General features: G+C 39.1%; 1 protein-coding gene across 1 annotated transcript; it reads right to left on the reverse strand.

The window, feature by feature from the left end:
- Positions 1–577: 577 nt before the first annotated feature.
- LOC115684659 (succinate dehydrogenase [ubiquinone] flavoprotein subunit 1, mitochondrial) lies at positions 578–8421 on the reverse strand. Its single transcript, XM_030609490.2, has 16 exons — positions 8175–8421; positions 7214–7375; positions 6049–6136; positions 5252–5398; positions 5030–5170; positions 4430–4515; positions 4261–4353; positions 4113–4176; positions 3853–3996; positions 3422–3609; positions 2616–2790; positions 2369–2539; positions 1957–2026; positions 1750–1870; positions 1625–1662; positions 578–1079 (listed from the first exon to the last, which is right to left on the reverse strand). The coding sequence occupies exons 1-16, from the start codon at positions 8274–8276 to the stop codon at positions 977–979; spliced, it is 1893 nt and encodes a 630-aa protein (XP_030465350.1). The 5' UTR covers positions 8277–8421; the 3' UTR covers positions 578–976.
- Positions 8422–24366: the final 15945 nt, after the last annotated feature.

Below are 24366 nucleotides of genomic sequence, written 5' to 3' on the forward strand. Positions count from 1 at the left end.
TAGAAAGGTAAGGATAAGATTGCTAAAGAGGTCGCGCGGACTCGCTCGGATTTCTCTTTTTCCAACTTTTTCACTTTTGGCATCAAGAAAGGACTTGGCAATCGAAACGAAAGAATGAGAGATATCCCTACCCTAGCCATATAACTTTGTTCTATCCTAAGGGCAAACCAAGACCCTAGACAAATTCAACAGTCACTTCGAGTCAAATTCGATCTTTATGAAAACCTAAAGTACGCAAATCCAGCTTTTCTCGAATTCGAGTCATATTTGAGAACGAATAGAAAACTTTATCGACTTGGCTCAAATACAAGTAGGGCACGAAGGCAGACAATTATGTCCTCCATAGTGCCTTGATAAAGTAGGACCTCAGTGCAAAAGCTTTGGTAAAATTAAGCTGCCCAGAACACAATAGGATGCAGCCATCATGGCTGAGGAACATGCTAGAGTTTTATAAGAGCAATCACTGCATCTCACTGCCATCAACAACCTATACACATGCCACAGAAACGCGGCAAATTCACAACTATCACAACATCGGCCATGCGTAGAAGGAATTGCCAACTTACAACAGTAGACATCCCAAAGTGCACCTTCTTACTTGAATTTTCGGCCATTCCAGCGTAGATAGTAAACATGGAATGGACATTCTTAACTTACCAAGTACAAATGCTTATTTTCATGGTCAAACTTGCAACAATAACATTACAAGAGCTAAAGATGGCTGCAGTGAAAAAACCCAAGAGTTGAGGACACATGACATACCATACAACCCATGTCAGACCAGCACCAAAGATAAATAATTGCCTCCTTGCGAAAAGGCAAAAATTTAATCTGGCAAAACTGTAGAATGCAACAGTCGTTGCCGAAATGTTGAATCAGAAGCAATTTATTGCAATCTACTAATGTCCTTGCATGTTATTCGTCCATATGAACATTCTCTGGCCACCATCCACCACCCAAATCTCTGTTGCCTGTATCAGTACACTCGAGCTTTTGGTGGGAATGACTCGATCTCTTCGTCCAAGGTATTCATATGAACTGGTCGGTAATCTAGCCGAACCTTCTCATTTTCCCAGAACCTGAAAGTTAAATATGAAGAGACAGCAATCAGAAGAGCACACCAAAGGTACATCAAGAGAGACCAGCACCAAAGATTATTCTGTTCTTCTTGCCCAACAACTCAAGATTATTAGGAGATGGAAAAAGCATCCAGCCAAAGGTTACATGGGTTGAAAGAAACAAGAAACTCCACGACAGGTACTTTCATCCATGTTTCTAGAGTTGAATTATGTATTTAAGTAACAGATGAAAGCAGCTCAATGAGTCTTTGACGCCTTGATTTAACCCTATAAGAATTGAAATGACGCAAGGAGGTGAAAAAAGAGAGAGGCCAAAATAGATATAAATTACAGTAAACAGCAAAGAGAATTAATTCACTAAACTAAGTGTGTGGATAAAATCACCACACTTAAGGCGCGGGTGGTCAACTCAATGGCTCAATGATCCGATGTCCACAGTTTCATTAAAACTGAATCTTAGGACAGGCGCAACAATGCATTTACTGAGAGAATAAGATGCTATATAATGTAGAGAATTTTTTCAAAGATGAAAAAAAATGGCTTACCCCAAAGTGTGCTTCATCCAGTTTTCATCATCTCTTTTCTGCAAAAGCAGTTGAGCTCACTCTATTACAAATAAATTGGGAGGAGAAGAAGACAATCCTGTAGAAGATCGAAAGAGACAACTAACCGTAAAGTCTTCACGGGCATGGGCTCCTCTGCTCTCTTTCCTGGCTTCAGCAGAATGCATGGTGATACAGGCATTTATCAGAAGGTTTTCCAACTCCAGAGTCTCAATCAAGTCTGAGTTCCTACAGAAGAATTTAAACTCAAGATTATACCAAAAAGTAGAACCACGAGGAACATTTGTTCACTAAATGAGGATGGAATTCTCTACCATATCAAACTACGGTCCTTCAATTGCACATCATGGAAGCTGTCCCACGCCTTGTCGATTAACTGACAACCTGGAAATGCAAATAGAAAGCAAACCATTAAGGTACATTAAATAATATAGCCTAAGAAAGAGACTGCAGAGTCAGCACAATCAAAAGGCCCATGCAAGAACCTTTATTTCCAGCTTGTATTCCAATTTTAAGTAGAACATAGCTAATTAGATCCTTAAATTATCTCCTCCTATAACCAGACAATGTTCTTAAAACCAGTGGTATATTAAAATTACCTATCTCAGCATAGTTGAGAATCTTTGAAGTTCTAAAGTCGTTTCCCAGCAATCTCAGAATAGCATGATAAAAGAGAGCTTGGTTTGCATGCTTTGCTTTTGTCTAAAAAAAAAGGAATTTGCTTACCTTCTTCCAAAGTTTCTTGAGTACGGAAGACAGCAGCATTGTTTTGCATAACTCGTTGCATATTCAAGCGAATTTTAGACGTCGGAAGTGAGCCATTCGAATTCCTGATCTTTTCCAGCCATGCAATAGTCTTCTCAGCAGCATCCTTTCCCAAAGGTTTTTGTTTCTCCCCTGCAAATTCATAGTCTCGTTAATTTGTCGAACATATTTAGCAACTTCTCTCACATAATCGGAAGATTAAACTTGCCTGGCCTATTTATTTCAGCAACTCTGTTAGCACAAGCTCTCCCAAATACAACAATATCAAGAAGAGAATTTGCACCAAGCCGATTAGCACCATGGACAGATGCACAGGCTGCCTCTCCAGCAGCCATGAGTCCAGGAATAACCGCATCTGGATCGTCACCTTTGATTGTGACAACCTAGGGTTCAAAGAGTGCAAATCAGCAAACAGCAACAGAACTAAAGTAATTGAAGTTCAAATATTTGTGGAAAATTAACAACTGATGGGAGCAAAAAATGAAGTCAATTACCTCTTTACTCCCATCAGTTATGGAAATTCATTATTCATCCACTTTTAAACCCTGAACGTAAGACAGTGACTTCTACTAAACTATCAGATTCAAAACCAGCATACTATGTCTGGAGTCATTCATTAGTTGCCCTACGGCCTATCCCATCAAAAATCTGTTCACATCCTTGTATTTTTGCTCTTTGAATGCATTAAATAACGAAATGTTTGATTTTACCAATTTGCATAAAACTCTGATTGACTAGGGCCACTTTAAATACTTTATAATCGAAACTGTCTTACTCATTAAATAACCCAAAAGATGATGAGAGCTTTCAGAATGACCTCCTAAACTGTTTATCCGAAAACAGATTTCAGTATTCCACATGTGAAATCCTCTACTGCCATTTTTAACTTCAACTGTCAAACACACTTAAGACGGTATAACACCAAGAGCTTTTCTATGATATCATTAGGATAACACTGATCAGTAATCAAGTAATCAACAGAAAGCCTCTCATCTTATACGAGATGTCACTTACCTCTCCATGATAATTAGTGGGTATACCACCCATATTATAATGCACGGTGGGTAAGACAGGGATGGGCTCTTTTGTCACGTCCACTCCGGCAAAGATGGCAGCAGTTTCAGAGATACCGGGAAGTCTCTCCTTCAGTACTTCGGGAGGTAAATGATTCAGATGAAGATATATATGGTCCTTAAGAGGTCCTGAAAAATTAACAGCAATTTTTATAGCAAACGGGACTATATGAATAAGATATCCACGTAAATGTTCCGTCCAAAACGAGTAAAAGAGCTCTGAAATATATGAACGTAAGGATCTTCACAGCAAAATAAAATAAATTAAAGAAACTAACAGGAGAGAGTAGACAAAGGAGAATAACCAAAACCACAGAGCATCAACATTCTTAATAAAATTCTTTGAGCCAATTCAATTAGAGTATAACATACCTACACCACGACCTTCGCGTATCTCCATGGTCATTGATCTTGAGACAACATCTCTTGACGCAAGATCCTTGGCTGTAGGGGCATACCGTTCCATGAACCTTTCACCCTCGCTATTTCGAAGAATACCGCCCTCACCTCGTGAACCTACATCACAATAAGGAATGAATAAGTAAACACAAGCTAATCAGTAAAGCGAAAAAAGAAGAAGAGCATCTTATGTGAAATTTACGCCACTCAAATATGCATAAATAGCAAGAAACCTTCAGTTATGAGGCATCCGGCTCCATATATTCCAGTCGGGTGAAATTGTACAAACTCTAAATCCTGTAAAAAGATTATATTAACTAATAAAGATGCAGAGAGGTTGTATGGAAGACTAATCTCAAGTAGGAAAGGCAGAAAACAGACTTGAAGGGGAAGTCCAGCCCTTGCAACCATAGCATTGCCATCTCCCGTGCACGTATGAGCTGATGTTGCAGAAAAGTATGTTCTACCATAGCCCTGAAGAATCAGAATAAGAAGTGAAGAAATCTACTTGCTATCCTATAAAAAAGAGATCATAACTTTGACACGGTACCCCTGTGGCCAGAATCGTCGAAGCAGCCTGGAACCGATGTAGTGTCCCGTCCTCCATATTTAAAGCGATCACCCCTTGACAACTGCCTGAATAAGAATTTGAAGAACAAATCCACTTGTCTCATCCTTTCAAAGTAACTGTCTTCACAATTTCACAACAAGACATGCAAAACAGCATGTCCATACCGATGGGTGAAAGCCTCTAAATTACTACAGCCCTTTTACACAAAGAACAACAGGGGAGAGTCCAAAATCCTATTAACTGAAAAATTTCAAGTAATAGGTTCACCCAGGATCAGATTTTTCATATTCAAGCAGATCTAAACTGATTTCAAGAGTCGAAAACCAAACCTTAGTCGCTTTTGTTTTGTATTAAGGGCTAAAACCCATTCATAATAACATCCAAAACTGCTGGCTGACATTTCAATTAACACCATTTGATGTGCAATTTTATTACCACCTCCTCTAACATCTTTCTTGAAAATAATGCAGTAGCTCAATGAATGTCCAGATCATTATGAGATTAGTATCTAAACTTCATCTAATTTTCACTAAGCTGCATAAATTAACCTGGCGGATGTCCCATGGTGCATTGACTCACCATCACTATTCATTATTAGATCCAAGGCAAAATATTCCACGAAGAACTGCGTATTATGTTTCATAGCTTGGCCATAAAGGGTGTGTAACAATGCATGCCCAGTTCTGTCAGCTGCACATGCACAACGGTAAGCCTGTCCACCTGTGGTAAAGGCAAAATAGAATTTCAGGTGAGTTGTATTTTGCATTAATCACAACTACTCGTTCTGCATTCATCCCTTACCTTTTCCAAAATCAAGGCTTTGGCCACCAAATGCACGCTGATATATTTTTCCATCTTCAGTTCGAGAAAATGGTAGGCCATAATTCTCAAGCTCAATCACTGCTTTTGGTGCCTCTCTACACATGTATTGAATTGCATCTTGATCACCTACACAGAATCAACATTGATTAAATACTGCAAAACATACACATTAAGTATTTAATAGTACAGTAACTTTCACAAGAGTCTATAGTCCGTTCAAAGTGCCTTTTAATTTTATCTTTTTACATGGCATTAAGATTTGACTTCCTTCAAACCGAACACCCCAACACCCCAACCGTTAAAGACCTTGACATAGGGACTTTCAAGGTCATTTGAAAATGTAAACATGTCAAATCTTTTTGTTGTTTTCTTAAAGGTAGAATATGTACTAGTTTTATTTTGGCAAAAAAGTTCATAAATAACTTAAAAAGCCAGAACAAAAAGACCCTAAAATGATCAACTGTTAGGACACTGCCCCGTGTCTGTGGTGTATAAAGGGATCTTTGCCAATTTTAAAACCAGGTCTGCCCTTCCGTTGCAGACAAATAGAGGAGAATAAGTATACATAACCAGGTGCCTAGTACAACTAGTTAATCAGCCACAAATGCGATTTTCGATTAGACAGGTGTTTATGTTGAGATTGTCAAAAGCATCCCATAAATGGCGGTGCCAATTAAACTGGGGACAAATCGTACGGTACTCATGACTCTGTGGTCCATTGTCAACTGAACAATAATAAACCTAAATAAACTAAAATCTGACCATGAAAAGCCTACCTAACCAGTCACTCCCCTTAACAGTATCATACATGTGCCACCTCCAGTCATCTTCAGTCATGTTTCCCAGTGCAGCATTTATACCACCCTGCAAAGAGTTTACCCCTTAGGTACTAAGGAAAGTCCAAGCTATACAAAACAATTTAAGAAGGTAAGAAAAAGTAGATGCGCGAAAAATCAACATAATGATTCCTGAGGACTATAGGGAGAAAAACAAAACAAACAAAATGCATAGGCTAAGAAAAAAAATTAAAAACAAATAAAAAAAATTCACATCGACAGAGCTGAAAAGTATAAAAGTGCTCATCAATTAGGTTGAAAGGATCCATCGAGTTTACACAGCCCCTAAAATCAATCTCTTATGAGGATGACAGCTAACGACATAGAAAAGCCCCACTGGAATAGTTAACTCTTCGAGTGAGTTGGGGAGTGGTTAAGGCTTTCAACTATGGCTGTAAACCTTGGATATTGCCATAATTTTTTGCATTTGGAATCTCGCTTTATTTCGTTATAGACTGTGGCTTGTAAATAATGATAGGGCCTCTTTGTTTGGTAGCAAAAGCAACAATTTCCCGCCAAATTTTAAAATATTATCTAAACTTTCAAAAATTTATGAAAAATATATATGTGAACTTACGTGTCGCCATTTTTTCTATTGTGAAATTTCAGATGTCTTGGATTAAAAAAGTCAAAGTGTGTGAGTCGCGATATTTTGATCAAGCAGAATGCAAAAGTCAATTCAGACATGCCCTAAATCTTAAAACATCAAATCTTTAAGAACATCTAAGTCTTGGCATTTAAAGTCATTTAAATGTTTCATAGTATTTTGAACTAAGAGCCATGAGCCAAGCCAAAAGCAAGTGACTTTATGGCATCAACGTCTTACCTAGGTCTTCTGCATCCATGGCTTCTAGGATACTTGCCGAGCATTACATATTTTCATAGTTCGTGCATTATCGATTTTCATCACATAGTAGGACCTAAGATTCTCAATCTATTCATTCTAGTGCATGGCATCGGCAAGCTTGATGCCATTATGTTGCCAAAAGGTTAAAAGAAACAATTAAAAAATTTCATGTTAAAAACGTTTACAGAGCACTGTTGATAATATCTGCCCATTGTCAAGTATAATCAGCAACATAATGAAAGCTGGAGTTCCTCACACCTGAGCAGCAACAGTATGTGACCGGGTTGGAAAGAGCTTGGTGATACAAGCAGTGTTGAAACCATGTTCAGAGAGTCCAATGGCTGCTCTCAACCCCGCACCTCCTGCTCCTACAACGATCGCATCGTATGTATGGTCGACTATGGTGTATTGCCCGGTAGTCTGCATCAAAAAGTGAGAGACTATTCTTACCTCACAGAAAACATTTGAGATTATGCTGCGATCAATTAACTTCGGCAACAGCAAATAAAGCATGAAAAGAGGAAATCTCAACCCAATACTTGGAGGGAGAAATTCATTCTCCTTGAAAACCCAAAAATGCAAAAAGCTTGTTCCTTTATTCGTTATAGTATTTAAAAACTAAAAGGCAACAATCTATATAACTCTCGAAAGGGTAGATGACACCAAGGAACAAGAAAAATCCTTAAAATCGGATTCCATGCTGCTCCTGAAGAGCCGCATTAACAACCCAGGAAGACCCACGAAACTCGAAAGCAAAATAGCATCATCTCACCTATCAAGCTACTCTCATTCAGCTAAATCCAAAACGAAACCAGCTCCATCAGAAAAAAAAACCCAAGACCCTAACACCAAGAACCACCGTCACCCACTCCCGCACGGCTTCTCCAGCAAACCAAAACAAGGACAACCGTCAAAACCCCCAGACGAAGCAGCGCCAAACCACAAACGACGAAGCTGCCCAAAATCTCCAATCCCCGGGGAGCCAAGAAAGCAACAGCCCCAAGCTCCAAAACCCAGCTCGAGACAAATCAAACCAAAATCAAACAAGACTAATCCCAAACCCAAACCATCGCAATCGCAATCGCAATCGCAATCTAACTCCTACGACCCCCGGAGATTGCCCAGAGGGTGACACCAGGATCCCGAGAATCGGCGGCAAAGAGCGCGTCGAGGGAGCACGGAGCTCGAAGAAATGAAGCGGTGGGAGAGGCAAGGTTACCGATTCGGTGGAGAAGAATCTGGGGACGCGAGATCGGAGAGATCCTCCGCCGGGGGCGGCGGAGGCGGCGGCGCGGAGGCCGCGGGCAATGCACCGCCACATCTCGTTCCCAACCTGCGGCCGCGGCAGCGAACCCCACCGCCTCCGGTACGGATCGGAGAGTATCTGGGCTCTTCTGGGTTATGGGATGGGACCGACTGGGATTGCGGAAAAATGGAGGCGGTTTTGGGGACGGCGACGATGAGGGAGTGTGTTCCTGTTTTAAAGCTTTTATATGTTTTGTTTTTTAGGGGGGGATGGGCCAAAGAAAGAAAAGAAAGAAAATATCAAGTTGAGTTGTAATTTTGGCCAAAAATGAAAAGGTTGAGCTGGGAATGAGATAGAGAGAGGAACAGATAGAATTTGCAGAAAATGGAAGAGTAAAGAAAAAGAATATATGGGTGTTAGGGACTAAATTGAGCATTTTCGATAATAATTTTATAAACAACTTCGAATAAATTTAGAGTCCAATGACGATATTGCATGCAGTAGGACCGGTTTCCAACCCCCAACTTAAAAATTGCGGATCATATGAATATCCTTTTTTTCTTGTGGGAAGGAAAAAGAGAATCGGAAAAATAAGAATGATGATGGATCATGAGGAAAAGTACGGCTAAATGTAATCAATGGCGCGATGTGGAGAATCCACGTCTCATTTGCATGCTCCATATTATCATTCTCGAATTGAAGGGTGTGTTCGGGTTCAACATACCCTTTTGGAGCAAGTGCAAATGGCGTTTGACAAATTTTTTGGAAAAATGCAATTACATTTCCAAATGCCTCTAAGTGAAGGTAGGTCCAGATATCTTGTGGAAAGTAATATTCTTGGAATGCAAGTTTGGCACTGTTCATCAGCCTCGGTTTGCAAAGAGGAGCTGAACGGAGGTTAGCGACCATCGCCTAAGGGGTCACTCGACCCAAACCTCAGGCAGTCTGGCTGGCAACGAATTTGGCCCCCTTTGCAAATAGTTTGAGATTTTTTTTTTTGTAAAAAAAACTAACAAAAGTCCTTTTTTTCGTTATAATAAAAGCCCTTTACAAAGTCTAGTTTTTATCAAACGGCATTTAAATCTAAATTGCTTCTCGATGTGTTTTTAAAATATATTTTACCAAATAATATTTGCATTTTGAAAAACCCTTTTAGTTCAAAGGCATTTACATTTTTCTAAAATCATTCTCCCAAATCGAACCATACACATCCAAAGTATAGGAACTAGTTGACCTATAGACCCAATGATTTCGAAACTCGGATTAATGCTGATAGATATTATGGGTTCTTCAATCCTACCAAGTCGACTACTATGTAAGGATTAGAGTCTTCTATGCGTGCAATGTGATTTTGAACAAGCAATGCTTTGTGAGTATTTAGAGTTTCGTACGATTGCTACTCTATTGTTAAGGTTCAATTTTCCTTTCCACTGATTTTCGTTCGAAGTCTCAGGGTCCGTCTCTTCAAAGGAAAACAGTTTTTCGGAAAATTATTTTTCGACTTTCCAGCATTTGGATGACATAAAATTAATAGATTTGCGGAAAACATTTCTTGTGGAGTGAAAACAATAAGTTTAGATTAAGGAAAGACGACTTCTTCTTCTGGCAAGAAGAAAAACGCTTTCGCTAATCCACCAAATAATTTAAAACCGATTTTTTTAGGGTTAATACCATGAAAAACTCCGAATTGGTACACATGTGACAAAATTTACTCCAAACGAATTTTTCAATCATCAAAATCTCAAAACTGATACACGCATGACAAATTTGTCCTTCGTTAGTTTTTGTTAAATTTTTCCGTCAAATTGCTGAGTTGGATGACACGTGGCAGTTGACGAGTGTACCAATTTAGTGTTTTATGTACCAGTTTGTGATTTTTGATGGTTAAAAAAATTAGTTTTTGGTAAATTTTGTCACACATGTACCAGTTCGAGGTTTTTTATGGTAAAAAAATTAAAGTGAGATAAATTTATCACGTATGTATTAATTTTAGGTTTTTCGTGATATTAAATTTTTTTTTAAAATCGCGAAAAATATTTTCTATAATGGTGAAGCTTTCGATAGGACTAATGTTCCCCATTTTCCGTACTAATGATTATTCCTCAACGAAGAAAGAGAGATTCTCAAGGCCCAGATGAAGACACGAAGCCCCAGGGGGACTTTTTAGGAAGAAAGCGATGGTCGTCCAATGAAAGCGCGGGGGGAACGCTGGGCTCTTTAACGCGAGACGTTGATGCTTTCGTAGCCAAACGTTGTCGTTTTGCGACGGAGGAGTTGGCCACGTGGCCTTTGTCGTTACCGCTAAGCTAGAAGAGAGTCTCGTCTCGCGAGGGAAGAACAGCATTGGTGCCAAAAGTTGCGTACGGAGCTCACTTTGGTGCCAAAAATTTCATTTGTATCACTTAAGTGCCAAAAGTTTACGCCGGCGATCACTTAAGTGCCAAATCGGAGAAAAAACGATTACTTAAGTGCCAACGGCGAGAAATTCCGATCAAATTTAATACGTGGCTTTTATATTTAAATTTTAATGACACGTGGCATTTCCACGTGTATAATTCAATTTTTTAAATATTTTTTTCTGATTTTTTTTTCTTTTCTTTTCTTTTTTCTTCTACCATGGCCGGTGGCCGGAGGCCAGCCACCGGCCATGGCCAGCCTCGCCGGTCGTTGCCTTCCTCCGGGAGAGGGCCGGCCTCGCCGGATCTGGCGAGGCGAGCCCTCGCCGGGGCTCGCCTTGCCCAGGCTCGGGCTCGCCTCGTCGGGGCTCGCCCTACCCAGGCAAGCCCCGGCGAGGGCTTGCCTCGCCAGATCCGGTGAGGCCGGCCCTAGCCGAGGCCACGCCGGCCTCGCCGGCCCTCGCTCGGAGGAAGGCGACGCCCGGCGAGGCCGGCCATGGCCGGTGGCCGGACGCCGGCCATCGGAGATAAGAAGAAAGAAAAGAAAAAAAAGAAAAGAAAGGAAAAAAGAAAGAAAAGGAAAAAAAAAAGAAAAGAAATGCCACATCAGCCCCCGGCGAGCCCACATCAGCCTCCGGCGAGCCACATCAGCTTGAGAAATTAATAAAAAAATGCCACGTCGGATTTCCGGCGAAGTGGCACTTAAGTGATCGTTTTTCAAAATTTTTGGCACTTAAATGATCCAAATGAAACTTTTGACACCGAAGTGAGCTCCGTACACAACTTTTGGCACCAATGTTGTTCTTCCCCCCTGTCTCGCTTTGTCCTTCCTACCTTTCTAGGAATCTGCTTCGACCACCGACTAAAACGTGCAGTTGTGCTCCGAACTAGATTGCTCGTGTCATGTTCTTGGGGACCGAACATTCGTGTTCGCGTGTTATAATCATGCCGTGTCACAATCTTATTGCGTAAAATTCTGATCCAATCCTGACACAACGAGTTTACTACGCCGCATCAATACTTTTAAGACGTGGTTTTCGTAACTAAACCTATATGAAGGTATCTAAATGTAGTACGGATCGTATTGGGTATGCTTAAGTGTATTGCGAATGGTTAGAAGGATAAACTCTCGCACATCGCATTTGTTCTTGCGTATCGATGGGTTCATCGGTTCATGATAGGAAGACGATCAATCTCAGTCCGAGACGCTTGATTACTTATCGGGTATGTAATAAATAGATAGATTGCGTCGAAACTGTCGGCTTTGCCTTCTCTTCCAACAGTATGACGTAATGAATAATTAGGATATCATAGATCTCGGACTTGAGATTTTGAAATCCTAACTCTTTCCAACTTCCACAACCGGCCATGAATTTTTAAATTGGACAATGAGCTATATTTTTTGGGAATTATCATAATGCTACCTCAAGACGCAAAATACAGAATACCTGTTAGAAAAACTAACACAAAAGCTTAATTTAATAAGTAATTTCAACGCCTCTTTTCTCGTGCAAGTCGGTATAAATTTGATTAGCGGTTTAGATACACATGAAGAGGCAAAACCTAGTTCCGATGTTATGTTAGAAAATTCAATCCAAAAGCTTAAATTAATAATAAAAAAGAGATAAGATATATTTAAAATATATATATAACCTCATTATCAAGTGACAGTGGGATATTTCGTTCAATTTCGGTGCAGCCACTGCAACTTCAACGGCACGAAATTGTGAGTGTGATGTGATGTGATGTGCATGAAAGAGAGACAAGGGTTGAAGATGATGAAGCTTTGAGGTTTGAAAGCGAGTTTGGAAGTCTGATGCAGGCTGAGAGAGGCGGGAGAATACGTGAAGAAACCACGAAGTTGGGTACAAGCCAATTTCCAAAATTTCTTAATTCCTCATGGCTGCCGCAAAATGAAAGTTGAATATTCAGTAGTAGTTTGGAGGCTAAACCTATCATACAAACTTGCCTCATAAATCAATTAAATAAATGATATTATTTTGCTTAACGGATATGCTCTTATAGAACGGGTGCATGCTTAACCTTGTTAGTGCTCTATTGATCCTTCTTGTGTTTTGGATTTGGCTTTTTTTATGTAGTATTTCAAGCTTTACTCTGCTTCGATTTGTTTTGCTATGAAGTTTATGTGCTTCTCATGTTGGAAAAATGTTATATAACATTGAAAAATAAGAATAATTGTTGGAAATCTATTGAAAAAGATGAGAAAATAAAATTAATGTCTGAGGCGTGCTAGTTACTGTCCTTAATGATAATTCCGCCCCTCGAAGTACGAAACTTGGTGCGTTAAGCTCTAGTGGCTATCCTCCCAAGATACAATAGACCTTCTTCTATACTCCTCACTGAATATTAGAAGGAGCATGGACAACGTTATGTGTATAACCCAGCTTGAAAAGAAAAAGAAAAATATGAGAATTCAGTGTATCTTAAAAGATTGTGACCTGAAGTTTAATTTATATTCAAAATAAAAGAGCCGATAGGAAGAGGCCGTTAAGAAACCGTTATAAAGCAATTGTAAAATAATGGAGGGTTTAAGAACAATTAAATCAAATGCTACAAAGTTGTTAGAAAGCTATTATATGGCCGTTACAAAATCGTTACAAAATGATGACTTTATAATAAATATTTCAAAACTGAAATATCCAACAATCTCCCACATATTTCAAAAAGTTTGGAGAAGAAAAATAATGCTGGGTTATTGAGCGTAATGCATCGGAACTGGTGCTTGTTAGGCTATGAACCAGCCATAGAAAGAATGAAATATAATTCGCGAAATCATTAGTAAAGTTTGAAACTTTTTTTTTTTTGGGTCTGTCCTACTCTAACTCTCAATTCACTCTCAGACTTTTGGCCTACATCTTGCAGGGCGTAGGAGTCGAAATCCACATCTGAAACTACACGTCCCCTCCTCTAGCCCCCTAGAAGATGGGGATTTCAAACTCCCTACCTCCCCCTTTCCAAATAGGAAGGGTGGCTACTAGGGTAAACCCTGGTGGTTAAAAAAAAATTTCCTTAACAATTACACTCTCACAAGGTTTATTGTTCAACGCAGTTGTACGCTAATAGGTCATGCGTGTGCTTGGTTTATTCATAAGTGCTTTAGAGATTATTGTCAATAATTCTCATAGGAGCTGCTCCACTCCACATTTATATAGGTGATTCCATCATGTGTATTCTGCAGTTTAATATACCACCAATAATAGCTATGGAATTTCATTATGAGCTTAGCTCAACCTCTTTTTCCTTGAAATATTGCACTATTCTCACCTCAAGAAGGACAACAATTTTAATAGTGTATCACTAGGTCAACAAGTGACTTGTTATTACCCATATGAAACTAATTCATGAGATCGCCAATCACATAGGTTGGGTAACCATCACTGTTGATTTTCTTCAATTGATTTGTCACATTCCCCTCGATGTATGGTCAGAGGATTGGCCAAAATCACTTCTAACTTTACATAATTAATGAACATAATTCTATCTTTAAATAATTGCTTTATCACATTATGTTTTATATGAACGCGTCTCTTTTTACCATTGAAAGTTTCATTTTTTGCAATGGCTATTGTCAATTGGCAATCACATTGCACAAACACCAAAGGTTTTGATTTCATTCACAAGGAAAATTTGCTAAGAAGTTTCTTAGCTGCTCAACTTATTGCCAGAATTGAGTTTAACGCCAATTTTTTCACTTAGCCACAATATTGGCTTGGGAATGACCGCATCAATTACGTCATTAGATCATCTGCTTCAACCAAGTCATTTTTGGTTTAGCAGGATTATCATTTCCCCCATAATTTTTGTTTGGTTGATTTCCATACTACAGTTCTCCACCAAGGTGAACACACGCATTGTCGGATTTTGTTTCATTCAAATCTATGCTTCCATAAACAAAATAAGTTCAAAGCAACCCATGGACACAATATGCAGTACGAAAAATGTCATAACCAACAACATAGTCCTTCAATTTGTCCGCAATTACGTTGCCAACCGTCACCATTGCCATGAATAATTGCTAAAATTGTCCTGCCCTTAACAAACGGACGCAACTTGTTATGAACACTACACTGGAATGTCCAGGATGTGGACATCACTTCACAAACAAATTGAGCATTGAATCCAAGGTGTTCTTAGAAGTAACAACATGTTGAGCACAATGAGCAAGCAACTTGGAGATGGCATATTCTTCTTTAGCCAGCTCGAATGACACGTTTCTCATAACTTCCTGTAGTTCCTTAAAGTTCTTCGCCATCTTTTAATTAGTGAAATCACCCACATACCGATCTCAATGCTCATTTTATCACAGTAGAAATTTGCGCTACACATATGAAATTCAGAAACCAGGTGATGTGAGCTATATATTTGTGAGTCTTTCGTTCAACTTTAACAAAAAATCACCGGGCCAAGCCAATCCAAATCCGACTTCCAACAAATCTCATCAAAAGCACTAAAACAACCCACTTGAAAAATCTGCCAACGATCTTCAGATAAACACAAGAAAGACGAAACAAGAAACAGGACAGACTAATCAGCAAAAGGAGAGTATCCTCGGACAAAAACGTACATAAACTGTTGGGACTAACTATGCAACCTAAAGTGGGGTGAATAGGTTGCTTTGAAAGATATTACAATTTTTCGCGCAAAACAGCTTGTAACAGAGATATATCAGAAAACACCAAATGTATGAGAGACAGAGTATCACTTATATGCAGGAGATGATAAATAGAAGTATAAATAGCTGCACACAAGGATATATAATGGTTCGGCTTTATCCCCAAGCCTACGTCCACTTTTACCACTAACAACTACAAGTTGGGTTAGATTGCACCAGTAATCTGTTGATCAAGTTACACTCAGCAAGCACCACTCCTATCAATTCGTAGATCACACTACCAGGAGGTGGATGCTGCTATTACTTAGTACACTTGAAACTTCAACACAATTATAATGCAACAAGTGTTATCGACAGAACAGGAGCACGTTGCTCAGTATACATCAAGAAAGAGATTTCAGAATTCTTGTAAGCACACACTCTTTCTCTCTAACTTGTTTGCTTCAGAGACCTTATTTTTTATAAGCATCTTCAAACTAGTCGTTGCAGATGTCCCGGAGAGGCAAAGTAGCCGTTAGAATCGTTGGAGCTACTATCCTCGGAATTGACTGCCCATACAGCCTATTCCTATTCCTAAACTTCTGCAGACTTTCCCAAAAAAGCTTCTGCTGTAATACTGTAGCTGCGATACTGACTACCTGTCAGAATGGTTATCTTCCTTTTTGCTCGAGCTGTTGCCATGCCAGTCCGATCCCAACGGCTATCATAGTGACCTAACGGTTATATTAAGTAAACCGTTACTAAAACATCACCATTTATACGGTCTCTTCAGCTTGATCAAGACATTGTCATTTAGCCGATCTTTGATATCGATGGTGTTGTTTCTGCGAACTTTCAAGGACAGTTTTATGATCTTCTCTTCAATGAATAACATCATGATATATCACTTAATCCCTTGAATATATCTGCACTTAGACAATATAGATATTAAACCAAGGATAGTTTGGGTATCATCAAAATCATTTAGAGATGTTTCTCCAATAATCTCCCTCTTTTTATTGATAACAAAACTATTCTGAAGATGTGAAATAAATATTTTGAATGTGTAAGTGCCATTAACGAAAATCTACAGAGTGAAGATTTTTCATAGAGAATATACTTTACAGAGATGTCTCATTTTAAAGAGTATTTTGCAAGAAATATCAGAGACAATATCTAAACGATCTTTAAATGGAATACCAGTTTAAAGAGTAGATCTTCTAGAATTTTTGAGCAAATATCATCAGAAACAGATAGCTTAATTTTAAAGTCGTAGTACGTTGTTTCTCCCGTTTCGATGAAGCTCCCCTTGTTTCAATGTAATATAGTAATTCGTCATCTTACACATATTTTCGTAGTTCAGTACGCTGCTCCCCCTGTTTTTATGAAAAGCTCATTTCGCTTTCTTCCAGGTTCCTCCCTTCGCTATCTTTTCACATTCAGGTTTTCTTCCCATTTTTGTTATCAGTAAAAAGAGCATAGAACAAATAGTATAGAGAAAAGAGAGTACTTGCATTGATAGAGAATTCATACAGGAGCAGATAGTAACAGTAGTTCTAACATAAAATAAAAGCAACAGAAAAACAGGAGCAGATAATAGAGATTAAATGCTAGGGCGTTTTCTTCGCTTTGCATTGGAGGGTTGAATGGCTGGTTCCTCAGGTTCAGATCGGGCAAGGTTATAGCAGTCTAAGCTAAGTAATGTTCGTTCAATTTTCACCAAGTATTTGGTGAGAGAAGTGATGGAGCTTTTGATGTCCTGAACATTAGCTTGAAGCTTTAAGATTGCAGTAGCAGGAGAAACCGACGATTCGGCAGGAGAAGAGGATCTCTCTAGTCTAGGTGGATGAGTAGACGGCCGTTGTCCTTGCCTTTCCCTTTGCTAGATGATGCAGCTTGTGCTGCCAGCTTTTCTTGAAGAACCTGTTTTGCCTTTTCATCATCTCCTTGACCTACGAGAACAACTTCATTCTTCTTATTGACCCATCCTCTAGGCGTCATTCTCAGTATCATTTTATCCAGGGTCTTTTTCCCTATCTCCACATGAGGTAAGCTACGAGGCGCAACATCATAGAAGTCGATGTTCTTGTACCAGAAGATACGAGTGATAAGGGCACCGTAGGGTAGCTTGCTTGTCTTGCGCTTGGCAGTCCGGTACATGTGGATGAAAATCATGTGTGCCAGGGAAAAATCTTCATTTCTGGTGAGAATGGCTCAAATGACCCGTGCTTCATAACGAGAGACGTCGTTGGTTGAGGATGATTTGGGGCGCAGGCAGAGGGTCAAGATTTTCTGAATGAAGTTTGCTTTGAGGGGTAGTAGGTACAAAGGAACAATTTCTCTAGAGCCACGAGTAAAATCAGGAGTTTCCAAAATGAAGCTGTATGCAGTGTCTGGCTCAACAGGGATCTTTTTGAAAACTTTGAACTCGGTGTTGATGATCTCGGCTAATTCATCAAGAGTGACAGTGTAGTTTTTCTTGGCAAAAGAGAAGATGAATGTGTCTCTATTTTGAAAGTGTAAATCTGAATAAAATAGGGCCACGAGAGTTGGGTGCACCTCATCTTTCATAGTGCAAAAAGTTTTTAGCCGAAAATCCTCAAACAGTTCAGAGAGAAAAATGCCATGGGCATCAAGATAGTTAAAATTCACAAAGCGATGTGGGCTTGGACTACGATTGTCAAATGATTCAAAAGCATCTTTGTGTTCTTGATTGAAAAAGAGTTCAGAATCAAATGAGGGGTCGAGAGTGAAACCTTCAGTCGATTCAAAATTTTGAAAAACCCGGTCATCGTTGTCTTCTCGCTTCTTATCTCCAGTGGTTTCTTTGGTTTCAGTCCTTGGATCGCTTTGTTCAGTAGGAACAGGAGGTTGAGTAGGAGGTGATGGTTCTTTTTTTGCTTCTTGTTTCTTTGACGGTTCAGTCTCTTCCTCTTTCTCAGTGGAAGATTTTGTGGATGGTAATGTTGGCAGTAATTGCGAGGATTCGCCAACAGGTGGTGTCTGGGGTTGAGTTTCAGGAACCTTGTTTGTGGTAGGGACAAGCACATACCCTTTTTCTTTGATACATGCTTGTATGATTTGTTCAAGAGAGGTGTCAGGCAGAATGGTTGGCTGAGAAGGGGCTTCCAGTTGCAGTAGTGGAAGGTCTGACGAGATTTCCTTTCCTTTTCCATAGCGTATCTAAGATTCTAGAGTTTTGGCGCTTGGAACGATTCCTTCGGTGGAAGGGGGAAGAGCCATACTTGCAATGGCAAATTCTCCATGTTCTCCAATAGGTTGAGTTCCAGGAAGACTCTGACTTTGAGTGACTTTCGTAGAGGCTGCCGGTTGATCAGTAAGATCAATGTGCGACGATCCTTCCTTAGAGAGTCTCGATTGCATCATACTGGTACGAGCGGACTTTCGTGTGCCGATGGCTTTGCGAGCCTTGGGAGCCATCTGAGAGACGGTTTGTGGGAATGAAGAGAACAAGAATGACTAACCATGTTATAGAGGATGATGAACGGTTTCACTAGGCAGTTTACAAGATGAAGGATAACGTGAGCACTATCTCCCCATAAATAGGAGCAGTTCAGCCATGTTCAGAACGCTAACCGTTACTCAATAACGGTAACTTTCTTATTTAATTCAATAGATTTTCAAGAAAAATCGGGATAATAGCATATTAGAGCAAATCGGGTATAACGACAGTAACATCGTATGTCAGAACGGTAAGAATATCCTAGGTATAATCACCGTAACGGTAACAATTTTGAAATTTCAAACTACGTACCTGGAGTCTTTTGTTTCTGTTGATGAAATGACGATCCTTACCTGATTCATTCGAATGGATTGCATATTCCTAGCTCACCTTTGATATATTCGAAAGCTTGTTTGTCCAGTGGCTTGGTGAAGATGTCAGCCAGCTGATGTTTCGATTCAACGAATTGAATGGAGATTTCTCCATTACTTACTAAGTCTCTGATGAAATGATGTCTTACCTCAATATGCTTGGCACGAGAGTGTAGTATAGGATTCTTTGAGAGATTAATTGCACTTGTATTGTCACACAATACAAGAATGATTTCATTCGTTTCTTCAAAATCCTGAAGTTGCTATTTCATCCACATTAGTTGAGCACAGCAGCTTCCTAATGCAATATATTTAGCTTCCGTCGTTGAGAGAGAGCAACTATGTGTTGCTTCTTTGAGAACCAAGAGATCAACATATTTCCTAACATCCTTACCAAAAAAAAAAACATATTTCCTAATAATTGACACGTACCAGAGGTACTTTTTCGATCTATCTTACATCCTGCATAGTCAGCATCTGAGTATCCAAGTAGTGTAAAATCTGAATTCTTGGGATACCAGATATGTATCTTTGGATGTGAGCCAATGTATCAAATGATACGCTTAACATCCGTTAAATGTGATTCTTCTGGATCAGACCGAAAACGTGCGCATAGACAAGTTCCAAACAATATATCTGGTCCGGATGCTGTAAGATATAATAAGGAACCAATCATACTTCTATATAGCTTGGAGTCAACAGATTTACTTTTTTCATCTTTGTCCAGCTTCATAGTAGCAGTCATTGGTGTATCCACCTTTTTGCTTCATTCCAGACCAAATTTCTTCACAATTTTTATGGCGTACTTCTCTTGATGGATGAAATTACCATCTCTTGTTTGCTTTATTTGAAGACCGAGAAAGTAATTGAGTGATCCAATCAGGCTCATCTCAAACTCGCTTTTCATGATGTTTGCAAACTCTTTGCATAAATCTTTGTTAGTGGATCCGAAAATGATATCATTAATATATATTTGTATGATAAGAAGATCTTTACTTTCCTTCTTGATGAATAGTGTAGTATCCACATTACCTTTCTCAAAATTATGTTTTTCCAGAAATGTACTTAATCTTTCATACCAGGCTCTTGGAGCTTGCTTGAGTCCATACAGGGCCTTTTTCAAGCGGTATATATCCTGTGGTCTATTTGGATTCTCAAATCCTGGAGGTTGCTCAACAAAGACTTTTTTCTTTTATGTAGCCATTAATAAAAGCACTATTGACATCCATTTGATATAAGTGAATATCATAAAAACAAGCATAAGCAGTTAATAGTCGTATGGCTTCTAGTCTCGCAACAGGAGCATAAGTTTCATCAAAATCAATACCTTCCGCCTGTGAGTAACCTTTTGCAACTAACCTTGCCTTGTTGCGAATGACCTTGCCTTGTCATCGAGTTTGTTTCTGAATACCCATCTCGTTCCGATGACAGGATGATCTGAGGGTCTTTGTACTAATTCCCAAACTTCATTAAGTTTGAATTGATGCAATTCTTCTTGCATGGCCTCTATCCAGTTTTCGTCAGAGATAGCTTCTTCAACTCTTTTAGGTTCTTGTTGAGATAAGAGAGCCAAAGAATTCATCAAATTTATGAGTGAAGATATGGTCTTGATTTCTTCATTTATGCTTCCAATGATTTGCTCTTTGGGATGCTCAGTTTTGTATCTCCAATCTTTGGGCAATACGTTCTGCTTGGAAACATCAGCATTTTGATGCTGCTGTTGTTGCCAATTGGTGGGAGAAGGCAAGAGCATGACTTTGTATCCCCTTCTGATTATCCTTGAACTTCACATTTATGGATTCTTCAACTACCTGTGAATCTTTATTGAACACACGATAAGCTTTACTAGTAGTTGAGTATCCCAGAAAAATACCTTCATTTGCACGAGTATCGAACTTCCCAATGTTTTCATTCTTATTTTTAAGAATAAAACACTCGCAACCAAATACATGGAAATACGATATATTGGGTTTTCTGCATTTGAAAACTTCGTAGGGAGTCTTTTCCATCAATAGTCTTATTAGTACCCTGTTCAATGTGTAACAGGCGGTGGCAATTGCTTCAGCCCAGAAGTATGTAGGCGTACTGCTTTCAATCATCATGGTTCTGGCCATTTCTTGTAGAGAGCGATTTCTCCTTTTAGCAACTCCATTTTGTTGATATGTGTAGGCTGTGGATAAATTGTGTTCTATTCCATTCTAATCGCAATAATCATCAAATATTTGATTCTTGAATTCTCCTCCATGGTCTGTTCTGATTGTTGAGATGCTGTATCCTTTTTCATTTTGGATCTTTCGAGCAAACTGCTCAAATGAATGAAATGCTTCATTTTTGTGAGATGGAAACATTACCCAGGTAAACCTTGAGTAATCATCAGCAATTACCAAACAATATCTTCTTTGTCCTAGACTTATGGTCCTTGTGGGTCCGAATAAATCCATGTGTAAGAGCTACAAGGATCGGTTAGTAGAAATTGTATTTAGTGACTTGAAAGATGATCTAACCTGTTTTCCCAGAGTACAGGCATTGCATGAATCACTTTTGTTGAATTTGATTTTTGGGAGACCACGCACTAGATCCTTTGGTGAGATCTTAGAGATTTGCTTAGCATTGATGTGTCTCAATTTTTTGTGCCATAGATCACATTCAACCTTGGTAGACATTAGACATTGAACATCATCAAAATTAATATTTAGTAGATAGATGTTGCCATACCTTTTTCTCGTGAATGATTGAGATCTGTCTTGACTAATATCGATATATTTACCTTCCTCAAAGCTGACTTTGTATCCCTTGTCACAGAGTTGGCTTATACTTACAAGATTGTGACATAATCCTTTTACTAGAGAAACATCTTCAATGATCAGATTTCCTAACCTGATGTTTCCTCTACCAATGATTCTTCCTTTGTCTTTTCCTCCGAATGTGACAGCGCCTCCGTCTAAAGTTACAAGACTTATTAACTTGGAACTATCTCCTGTCATGTGTTGTGAGCATCCGCTGTCTAAGTACCACTTGTTTTTCTCCAAGATTACCTGCAGAGAGAGAGATGCTCATCTTTTCTTTGGTACCCACTTAAACTTAGGTCCTTTAGTATTAGATTTGAAAACATCATCAAATCTTCTGTGAACCTTTTTGGGCATCATCTGTTTGTTAGGACATTTTAATTTAAAATGACCATATTCATTGCAGATTGAGCAATCAGGAAATTGTTTGATAGAGGTTGTGGTGAAGTGATTTGCATAATGACTTTTATAAAAACGTGCAAGAGGACATTTAGCTAATCTTTCCTTGAATTTTGGAAAAGGATTCTTCTCATCTTCATTTTCCTCATGTCCCAAACCACATTTGTTGTAGTGAGGAATCTGAATCGAGAGAATGTGCTTCAAAGTTTCTGAGCCAAGAGAAAACTTGGTATTGATTTTTGAAATCTCTTCCTTGAGAGAGTCATTTTTAACTTGGGAAAGTTTGACTTCCTTTTCTTAGAGGTTATAGTTCTTTTTCAAGTTATCAAATGCAGTCTCGCAAGCAAGTTTTTTTGTGGTAAGATCAAGCACTTTCTTTTTCAAAATAGAAATTCTTTTCAAAGCCTTTTTGTGTTCATCAAACATTTCCTTTAAAAAATCCTGCATTTCTTCATAAGACAGTTCAGGCTAAATTACCTCATCTTCTTCTTCATGATCTGAATCTGCCATTAGACAGAGATTTGCTTCTTCCTCATTGCTTGTTTCGCATTCAGTGTCACTCCATGTTTCAGCACTCAGTGCCTTCTTCTTCCTTTCATATTTTCCTTTCCTCTTTTTGAGTAATGGACAATCGGGCTTTATGTGACGTAGTTTCCTGCATTCATAACAAACAAGATCTCTATCTTTGAGTTCTTCTTTATTCTTGTAGGGTCTTTTTTCCTCAGGAACCTTCATTTGTCGTTTGCCTTTGAATTTTCCTCCTTTTCTCATAAGGCTATTGAACCCCCGAGTGAATAGTGCCATGTCTTCATCATCATCTTCATCTTCATATGACAATGGATCACCTGCATCATTGGGGTTAACTTTAAAGGCTATGGCTTTCTTACCTTTTGAGCTACCTTCCTCGATTTGCTGTTCTACTTCATAGGATGTGAATGTTCCGATCAGTTCTTCTAATGTGATGGGTTGAATCCTCGTCGTTTCACGAACTGAGGTCTTCACATTATTCCAATTTTTTGGTAAGGCTCTCAGCAGTTTGTTCACTTTTTCTCCATTGGTGAATGTTTTTCCTTGATGTGCAAGGCCATTCACTATGTCTGTGAACCTGTTGAACATTTGAGCTACTGTTTCATCTGATTTCGTCTTGAAGAGCTCGTACTGTCCAAGAAGGATATTTAGCTTTGTCTCCTTTACTCGGTCAGTCCCTTCATATGTGAGTTCCAGTAGATCTCAAATTTCTTTAGCTGTTACACATGTGTAAATTTTGTTATAGTCAGTCATAGATAAAGAGCAGTATAGAAGATGTTTAGCTTTAGCATTATGTGCTGCTCTTCTTCTTCGTGTTTCCTCAGCGTTTTTTGCGTAGGAACATCAGCAATCTCTGCTGGAACTTCTTGTTCAATTCTTTGAGCAACAGTAGGTGCCGGTACTTCCACGCCATGTTGGATCACGTCCCATATTTCAATATCAGTTGCCTCAAGATAGGCTTGCATTCTATTCTTGTAGTAGCTGTAATTGCTTCCATCAAAGTAAGGCGGCTTGTTAGAAGCAAGAGCATCGCTAGTAATAAAACCACCAAAGTTAGCCATAAGATAAGATCTTTATACTTATAAGAAATACTCTTCACAAGACGAGCAACAAGGCTCTAATACCAATTGTGGGGACTAACTATGCAACCTAAAGGGGGGTGAATATGTTGCTTTGAAAGATATTGCAATTTTTCGTGGAAAACAGCGTGTAACAGAGATATATCGGAAAATACCAAATGTATGAGAGACAGAGTATCACACAGTCTATTATACATTTGTCCCGGAGAGGCAAAGTAGCCGTTAGAGTTGTTGGAGCTGTTGTCCTCGTAACTAACTGCCCATACAGTCTATTCCTGAACTTCTGCAGGCTTTCCCAAAATAGCTTCTGCTGTAATACTGTAGCTGTGATACTGATTACCTATCAGAACGGCTATCTTCCTTTTTGCTCGAGCTGCTACCATGCCAGTCCAATCCCAACGGCTATCATAGTGACCTAATGGTTATATTAAGTAAACCGTTACTAAAACATCACCATTTACACGATCTCTTCAGCTTGATCAAGACATCGTCATTTAGCTGATCTTTGATATCGATGGTGCTGTTTTTGCG

The sequence above is a fragment of the Syzygium oleosum genome, unplaced genomic scaffold, assembly GCF_021117445.2.
Source record: "Syzygium oleosum isolate NSW1041296 unplaced genomic scaffold, Sole_v2.1 Sole_v2.08, whole genome shotgun sequence".
Lineage (NCBI taxonomy): Eukaryota > Viridiplantae > Streptophyta > Magnoliopsida > Myrtales > Myrtaceae > Syzygium > Syzygium oleosum.